Source organism: Rattus norvegicus, chromosome 10 (assembly GCF_021556685.1).
Source record: "Rattus norvegicus strain SHRSP/BbbUtx chromosome 10, alternate assembly SHRSP_T2T, whole genome shotgun sequence".
Lineage (NCBI taxonomy): Eukaryota > Metazoa > Chordata > Mammalia > Rodentia > Muridae > Rattus > Rattus norvegicus.
Window position 1 is genome coordinate 72,910,960 of NC_141543.1, and position 9,575 is coordinate 72,920,534.

General features: G+C 44.7%; 1 protein-coding gene across 1 annotated transcript; it reads left to right on the plus strand.

Moving 5' to 3' along the window:
* Positions 1-7,201: 7,201 nt before the first annotated feature.
* Positions 7,202-9,000, plus strand: Ccl2 (C-C motif chemokine ligand 2). Its single transcript, NM_031530.1, is given in 3 exon segments — positions 7,202-7,352; positions 8,033-8,150; positions 8,491-9,000. Coding segments are annotated over 3 exon segments (447 nt in total). The 5' UTR covers positions 7,202-7,276; the 3' UTR covers positions 8,744-9,000.
* Positions 9,001-9,575: the final 575 nt, after the last annotated feature.

Consider the following 9,575-nt stretch of genomic DNA (forward strand, 5'->3'; position numbering starts at 1 on the left):
TTAGACTACCAGAACCTTGATGGGAGTCCCACAATATAATAAGTCACAAGGACATTAATTGGATTATGGTTTGCAGCACCTTGAAGTTTTGAAACCCTTCCTTATTAACTGGACAGAAGTTCTAAAAAAAAATCGCTAGTAAATACTCAAGATTTTCTGTTTATAGTTATCATTAAATCAGAATTGTATAAGAAGGCTCCTGATGAAAAGTTGGCATATGAGGTTATCCTAACTTTCCTAGGGTGGGAGGGGAACAGAAGCTGTGGTGGTGTACCAGCTCAGCAACAGTGAGAACAATGGGTTCCTATTATGCCACAGTCCTCATCACTTCAGAACCTGAACAGTTCAGGTCACCCCAAACTACCTGTTTGGAGGAAAGTATCCCATCCAACTTTTCCACCATATCAAAGAACCGTTAAGAACCCACTCACTCAATCCATAAGTCTTGCTGATGTTTCTGGAAAAGTTCTAATGACCAAAGCTCATGGCCGCCACTGCTTCCGTGGATACTATGACAGTCACCATGGTTTATTGGCTCCCTAATACCCAAAGATTTGCCTGGCCCTCGCTCAGTGATGCCTGCTGTGGCCTTCACCCAAAGTTTCCATTGCTGTTCCAAAGCTGTAGCAGCATCTGTGTAGAGGTGAAGGTTTGGATAATGACCTCAAAGCAGGATGGCTATCTCATCGTGGAAGGGCAAGTACAGACACACTCCACCCATTGACTGCCCAGCCTTGGCTTTGAAATTGGATGGATGACTGGACCAGCTGGAAAGTCCACAGATACTCAGTGTCTAGCAATGCTGGACTCAGAAGAAAAAGATTGTATTCACCTCCTCTTGGGAAGGCTCTTGGTCCTCAAGTACATTCATCCGTCTTCTGTCTGCCTTCAGCCCTGGCTAGGACCTGGGGAAGAGTCATTTTGGCTACTAACACAATTCCTCTCTGCTTCCAAAACCCCATTTCCAAGTGCCTGCTTCTGTCTCATTAGTGTTTCACCAGACAAAGATGTGTTTCCATAGTGGAAAAATGGAGCTAGTCATCTTGTTGGAAAATGTTGAGATCTGTGTCAACTGTCACTTTCTCCAGCACACACTACACAAATGCACACATAGGTGCACAGCTCGTCTGCACACTAAAACTGGCACTGACCCTCATTTGCCATGCCAGGCACTCTACTTAACCTACCACATACTTCTTTCAATAAAGCAATATAGGGGTACAACTGCAAGATCTTCATGATGTCTTTCTGCTGTATTTGCCCTAATTAATCTACCCATTGATTTCTTCTTTCTTCCTTTTTTTCTTTTTCTTTCTTTCTTCCTTCCTTTCTTCCTTCCTTTCTTTCTTTCTTTCTTTCTTTCTTTCTTTCTTTCTTTTTTTGAGCCAGAGTCTAGCTACATACTGCCCAGACTACTCTCAAAATAAAAAATTCTCCTGCCCCTAGTCCTGGAAGTTTTGATGTGTGCCACCACACCTGCCTCATCCTTCACATTCTTATTGAGACCCCAGTGCTAGGTGCCAATGATAGGTTGCAAGAACTAGACAGAGGATCCTACCCATCCATGTGCCTAATGACCCTATGGCCTGCCTTTTCAACCCACACAAGCACCTTGTGATGCCTCATTGCCATAACTATAGTTTTGAGTATCTAGTATGTTAAAGGATTTATTGACTTAGGACTTTGAAGCCTGAAGAAAGAGCACTTCCAAACTACTTCTGATGGCCAGCCCTCCAGATTATACAAATAGCATTCACATCTCTCCCTTCAGATTCTCTCTGCTGACTTACAGGACAATGAGGTTCAGAATGGATTCAGTATGTCAGTTGTCTGGGCAATAAAGTCCACTGCCCAGACAACTACAGATAAAGAACCAATAAGCCTCTTTCTGTGGGCAGATAAAACTTCTCTTCAGCATCTAACCTATCACACTCCTTAAATGAGGGAACCAGATAACTCCCACCCAAGGGATCGCTGTGGCTCCTAACAAGTCACTTCCTCTGCTCAGCTTCTCACCTTTCAGCATTGTCCCTTGATCTTTGTGTGTGTGTGTGTGTGTGTGTGTGTGTGTGTGTGTGTGTGTGTGTGTGTGTTGTGTCTCTCTCAGCTATTTTATTAACCCCCAAAAGACTTTCTACTACTGGTAAGACAGGACAGAAGGGGTGAGAGAAAGCTTAGTAAAATGGAGTGCTACTGTCCCTCTCCTTATAAGACAGCAAGAATGAGCCATAGGGTACATACTTGTAATCCCAGCACCTCAAAAGCTGAGGCAGTAGAATAGTTGCTAGTCAAGGCATCCTGGGCTACATAGTTAGCTCAAGGCCAGAAGCATGCAAATCTACTGGAGTTGTCATGTGCCCCTAGATGTCCCGAGGTCCATAACAATCAATGTTTAGAATGACACAGAATGCTCACAAAGCGCCTTGGTTTATTTCTTCATACAGTCGCATGAGGATGTTAGAAACAGCTCTTTACTCATCAGCTTCTACACAAGAGGTCCAGAGAGGTCAAGGGACTTGCTCAAGGCCACATAGCTGGACAGAGGCAGAGACAGATCTGTGACTGTGGTGACTGTAACATAACTGAAGGTTCTTTCAAGTCCTCCAACCTCCCTTAGTCTATCCTCTTCCTTTTCTTGCCCTCATCTATCGTTTCTTTTTTCCTCCTATGCCTTCTTCCATTGAAGTCTGCCCTACCTTGTCAGCACAGTCCTTACCTGATATATTCCAGCTTTAACCCTGCAGTTCTCAAACATAAACCATCAAGAATCCCAGATAAGAAAAGAGATCTTAGGAAAAATATATGTAGCTTGTGACTGAGGACATTTGCAATGAAGTCCAGAACTCTCTATTTCAATAGTTCAATGGTTCTTGACTACTGGGAGATTGTAGATACTACTGATGACTGCAGAGAATCATAGAACATCTCTTTAGAAAAAGATACAATTGCTATGAACTGCACCACAACTAGTCTTTGAAGCTTATATAGGGACCACAGGCATGAAGCTACTCTGGATGAGATGAACAGTACATGGTGTCCCACCCTAAGCCTCTTGTTCTATGCTTTGCCTTTTCCAGGTGGTTCTAAGGGAGTTGGACAATCACAGCATCAGGACCACCTATCTGATTATAAATTCATACTCAGCCCTTAGTGCCACTGAATCAACATCGGATCTTCAGAAAGATGCCAAGGGCCATACAAGCATTCTAAAATGTGCAGTCTCCAGAGATTTTTCTCTAACATGTGCCCTTCCTCCACCCAGTGATGATTCAAGTTCAAAACCTGCTGAACCCTTGAACTCATCAGTAATATCCTAGCCCAGCCTTCTCTATATCCACACAAGAACTTTCATGATATTGTATGTCTAGTTGAGGTAATTATTCTACATGCTATTTGAGTTTCCCTCAGATGAGCAAAACACACTTGTTCAAGGACTCCACTAACAGCTAATAAGACAAAGTCTCTGGTTCCACTTGGCTAATCCACAGACTGTTTTGCTAAGACTCTCACCCTACCCAAGGCTGCTCGGAGCCCAGCACCTTCACAGGAATACCTCAAATGTGCTTGCTGGACCCTTACATACATCCCCATCCCCACCATTACCAGTGCCATCCAGGCCCCAAATGAGGATAGCAGTTTTTCCACACTGGGCAACTCAAAGGTGCTGCAGAGTTACTTAGACTCTTGCCCTCTCAACAGGTTACCTGGGTTCTTCCTGTCACTATGTAGCTTTCACCTGAGACTCTCAGGTGCCTCTCCCCCACCACTTATCCAGAAGACAATATAGTGACAAGCCCCTCCCCACCCAACCCAGCCTGCTGCAAGTGACTCTCTTCTTTCTTTTCTAATATTCCCTGCCAACCTTCATCTTACAAATACCCTAAGTTCCTTCATGAAAATGGAGCCAGAGCATAGCCATATCAGAACACAAGAAATGCTTGGATGACAGAGGCTTGGAGAAAGAATGGCTCAGAATTTTTATAAAGCTCCCTCCTGTCCTTCTTATACTGGTGGTAGCTGCTCTTTGAGTCTGGCTCTCTCCCCCTCCCAACCCCCAGTGGCTCTTTCCCTGAGGCTTGCCCAAAGTCGATGCTGACCAAACAATCATTGGAACCAGATGATAGAGAACACAGAGAAAGCTCATAGCCAAGCCACCTGTGAATACTTGCTTTAGTCACTCTGGGCATGTCATGGCCTTGATCTTGGCCTCAGCCCCTCCATCTGAGAAATAAGCACTTCATCTTGGAGGCACCCTTTCCACTAGACATTCTGTGAAGAAGTAATGGGAAACCATGGTCCCTGAAAGGAAGGAATATTTGAAATTCTAGGCATGCAGGTCTGGTCCACCTGGACCTGCAAGCTCACTGGGTGAGAGTAGAGGGTAGCTGTTGGAGCATGACAGGTGCCACCTATGTGCGTGATATGCAAAGGCTTAGGGGACGGGGAGGACATCTGGAAGCATAAGTCAGAAGACTATGAGCTACATAAACAGGAGGAAGCAAACAAAAGAACTGTGGAAGTGACCAGCCGGGGGCCTGGGACGTGCTTCTGACCTTTCTAGAAAGCTCACCATCACTTCTTCTTTCTCCCACTCTGACTCTGAGTGGGAAGGTATGGCATTGACCAAAGTCCATGGGCAGAAAAGAGAAGAAGGTTAATAACTCAGAAAAACTTTCCATTGCCCACTTTGGTAGTTTAAAAAAAAGGCCCAAGTCTCTTGGGATGCTGGGGACCAGTAGAGGCTCAATCCTCACCCCCTTATATCTCTTTTCTGGGCCTTTCCCTTGGCTTTCCAAGTCAGAGCTCAGACTATGCCTTTGTTGAGCTATTCCAGATTCTCAGGCCCTTGTGAGAGCTGCTTGGCTGTAAGCCCAGCATCTGGAGCTCATATTCCAGCTAAATATCTCTCCTGAAGGGTCTGGGAACTTCCAATGCTGCCTCAGAATGGGAATTTCCACACTCTTATCCTACTCTGCCTCTGACCTACCAGCTGGGAAGAGCATCCTTTGTTGACAGAGTAAAGTGAGTGGGAGAGAGACAATTATTTTCCTTTCTTTCGTTTATGATTCATACTGTGTTGCATCGTATGCTAACTGAAGCTTGCAGTGCCAATTCACTTTCCAATGGTGACCTCCCAGGCTCAGGAGCCTGCCCACAAAGCCAAGGGCAGAACATGAATCCTCACCTTTTGACATCTCTTCCCCCAGGGCCTTTTCCCTTGGCCGCTCCCAAGCCAGAGCTCAGACTAGGACCTTGGGATGCTGGGGACCAGTGGAAGTAGCAAAGGCCACATGAATCTGTGTTTCTCAGTTGGAAATAGGCTTCCTCACATAGAAAAGCAATTTCTCAGGAGCTCTTAGGTCTCAGATTCTTAAGAGTAATAGTGGCATCTCTCAACTTGTGAGTGCTACAGAAACCCAAGGGACGCCTCGATTTCATAGATAACATGCTCATAAATGAGATGTGGGTTTCTCCGAACATGAGAAAGCTTCTTGGAAGTAGCAGTGAGATGCTCTGGGTAGAAATGACTATGCACAACTACTGCCTCCAGTCCTGAAATAACTCACATGTCTGAGGGGAATCGAGTGAGCCACAAGGAAAGGATTGAGCCAAACTCACAACGATCTGGATACGAGCCAGGAGGAGGTCAGTGACTAGCAAGAACATGTTATAGGCAGAACAAAAGGATGGTCCCAAGAGGTACAGCAAGTGAGGAAACTAACAACGATCATGAGACATTAAATCTCATGTCCAGGGACATGGCTTCTGGAACCAGAGTGTCCTAGATAGAAGCACCAGTCCCCTGTGTCACCTGTGCTACCTGGGCAATTAGGTTCTTGACAAATAATTATGCCTGGCTCCCAGTAAGCTACCACAATGCTGCTAATAGCCTCTTGTCCTGGAATAAACAGAGTAGCTTGTTTGATACCACTTACTCCCTATCACGAATATAGTAGCTGTAGACCTGCTCTCTTTCAAGAATCCCCCCTATTCCTTTACAGTCACTGTCTCCATGACTCTCTATGAAAGATGAGTCTTCGGCACATCCCTGCCCATCAAGAAAGACTGAGAAGGATGCTATAGTGGAATGAGGAAATCAAGACTCTGCTCAGCCACTGGCATGCCTGTGAGAGCTCTGCTATTTTTGTAAAGAGTCTGCTGAAATTAAATCTAAGGACTTTCAGATTTTATGGCTTTGATCACACTGTTTCTAGAGAAATCTAAACCTGGAAGGCTGAGTTAAGCCAGACATTCCAGATGGCTCTCTCCTCATAGTCCTTGGAATCATGAAGGAAGCAGGGCAGAGAGCTACCAGAAGTAGTAAACATTGATCACAGGCTCCTAGTTCATCCTGACCAAATCAAAAGGAATGTTTCTCCATGGCCCATTAACTGTCTGTTAGTTTGAACGTAACATGGTGATAGCCAGACTGGAGCTACCTGAGTCCTGTTCCAGGGAATCTTAGGGCAATTACCTACATAACCCTTCTGGACCTCAACTGCCTGATCTTAGGGATTAATAACATCTATTTACCAGAGCAACTGCATTGTGAAGGGTTCCAAACACTCCTGGCACAGAGTAAGCACTGTCTGGGCTTTGGATAGAAATCTCTTCTGCACCATGAGCTCATTTATAAGACTTTCCAGGTCTGGAATTGTACAACCCAAACAGCTCATATCAATGTCACAAGCTCTTCGGTTTGGCAAAATGTCTGGGAGTCACCAAATGCAGAGAATGCCATATTCAACAAAGCCTGAAAACCAAGGACTCAGTGGACTAATTGGCAGTCCTATCCCAGATCCAAGGTTCCTTGAGCCAGGGGCAAGCTAGGATATGCTTCCAGGTATCTTCTCCCTTAGGACTTTAGGTTTCTTGGCCACTTCCTCTTATTTCAGTGAAAGCAGATCCACTCCATTGACACTTGTGGTCACAGTCTAGCACGACTGCTCCCTTCCTTCTTTTCTCCCTCCCTGCGCAGCTTCATTTGCTCCCAGTAGTGGCTGGAAAAACACCAAATTCCAATCCGCGGTTTCTCCCTTCTACTTCCTGGAAACATCCAAGGGCTCGGCACTTACTCAGCAGATTCAAACTTCCACTTTCCATCACTCATCGAGGATGATGCTGCTCCTTGGCACCAACCACCCTGCCTGACTCCACCCTCTGGCTTACAATAAAAGGCTGAGGCAGAGCCGCTAGAAATGCAGAGACACAGACAGAGGCCAGCCCAGAAACCAGCCAACTCTCACTGAAGCCAGATCTCTCTTCCTCCACCACTATGCAGGTCTCTGTCACGCTTCTGGGCCTGTTGTTCACAGTTGCTGCCTGTAGCATCCACGTGCTGTCTCAGCCAGGTGAGACCCCAGTTTCCTTCTCCTTCTAGCATTTCACCCCATTTTTTAATTGTTGTGGGCCATCATAGTGGGCCTTACCTAGTAAAATACTTTTTTTTTTTTTACCAAGGTAAGGAGCATAGAGCCAACCCAATTACAGGGGTTGCTTCTGGAAAGCAACTAGGATTTTAATCGTTAGATCAAAGTTTAGAATCGCACCTTCATACAGTTCCTGCTCCCCTATTTCCTCAGTATTTGAGAACCTGGTTGATCAAAGAAGGGCTTGGGTTGGTTCATTTTTCCAGATAGAGGAGAATCAGGAAGAGACCCAGGATCTGATCTATGTTTCACCAGCTTCCAGAGATAGCAGCTCAGCAGAGGTAGTTGGTATCAGAGATACTCATGATTCGATATAGGGTTTTTTTTTGTAACCTATAGTAATGTACTCGGTAATCTTCTCAGACCCTAGTAATTTGACTTCTAACTACCCTCAAATGACAGTCCCTAGCTTTAATGGCATCCCTCTGTCCAAGATTGTGAACTTACTTTAAGTGTGTCAGAGATCACCTTCCAGCTCTGATGTATTGGCATTTACATCCCAATCTGCTGAAACTGCCTTCTCCTCATGGTCCTTTTCTTCTCTAAGGTCAGAAGCACCTTTCCAGTTCTAATGTGCTCCCTGCTTCTCTTTTATTCTCCAGATGCAGTTAATGCCCCACTCACCTGCTGCTACTCATTCACTGGCAAGATGATCCCAATGAGTCGGCTGGAGAACTACAAGAGAATCACCAGCAGCAGGTGTCCCAAAGAAGCTGTAGTGTGAGTTATACACCCCAGCCCTCCCTGGTCCAATATTTTTCCTCGAGAACAAGGGATGGTCTTCATAGACTTAGAATCAGTTACATGCTCAGCTCCAATATCAAGTGGTTCCCAATGGGGAAACTGAGGCCAAGAAGGGAAAGTTAATTCTCAGCAGCACTGTCTCTATGGCTGCTGTTCGGGGCCTTCCATTTGCATGAGCTTATTGTAGTAAACTTGCAGAAGAGGAAGGTCACTTTGAGTCCCCCTTTCTACCTGCCCTCCCACCTCGAGCCCTACACAGTCCCTCCATGTATAGCAGGTTAAACTTCATCTAACCGTGTCTTCTCTCTTTCCACAGATTTGTCACCAAGCTCAAGAGAGAGATCTGTGCTGACCCCAATAAGGAATGGGTCCAGAAGTACATTAGAAAACTGGACCAGAACCAAGTGAGATCAGAAACTACAGTCTTCTATAAAATTGCATCAACCCTAAGGACTTCAGCACCTTTGAATGTGAACTTGACCCATAAATCTGAAGCTAATGCATCCACTCTCTTTTCCACAACCACCTCAAGCACTTCTGTAGAAGTGACCAGTATGACAGAGAACTAGTGTGATTTGGAATGTGATGCCTTAAGTAATGTTAAACTTATTTAACTTATTGATATTACACTATTCCCTTCCATGAATACTAGAATTCCTTAAATGCAAGATGTAGATCCATTTTTTTATTTCTCTGTGAATCCTGGTTCAACACTTTCAATGTATGAGAGATGAATGGGTAAACTTTGTGTTTGAGAGTCCAAGGTATTGTTTAAAATATTATTATGGATATTCCTAATTATTAAAAGAAATATATTATTTTTGTATACAAGTCTGACTTTCGGTGTTTTCTTGAGGGAAATGGCAAAGCTAAGAGTACATAAGAACACACAGGAGGACATCACAAGATGGGACACATATTGTGGGGGGGATGGGGGAATGAATGCTGCACTCTTTTGTATTGAGTGGTCTCATGTGAGTGTCATAAACTCTTTGAGACAGGGTCCAGTCAGGGATGCTAGTACCATAGTTCCAATCCCCAGGACTGCTTCTCAGACACATGCTCGATAAAAGCCCCAGTCCTTTCCAGTCATGTGCTCCAATTGCTCTTTAACTGGGATACAACACTTCCATCAACAGGTCTGCAATTAATTCTCTGAGGCAGATCAGGCAGTGAAGAATAGAGGGGAGACCTAGTCATCTTCTATAAGAAGGTTATGTTAATGCTTCACAGAGAGGGGAAGACATAAACTTATCCTTGATACTGGTTGGAGTTTTTAATAGAAAAAAAAAACAGAAGCATTAAGAAAACAAAGAAAGGTGGGGGGAATTATCCAAAGGTAGAAATGAAGATGGTGTGTATGTCAAAGGAGGAAGAGAATCTATGCAGCGTGTATGTCAA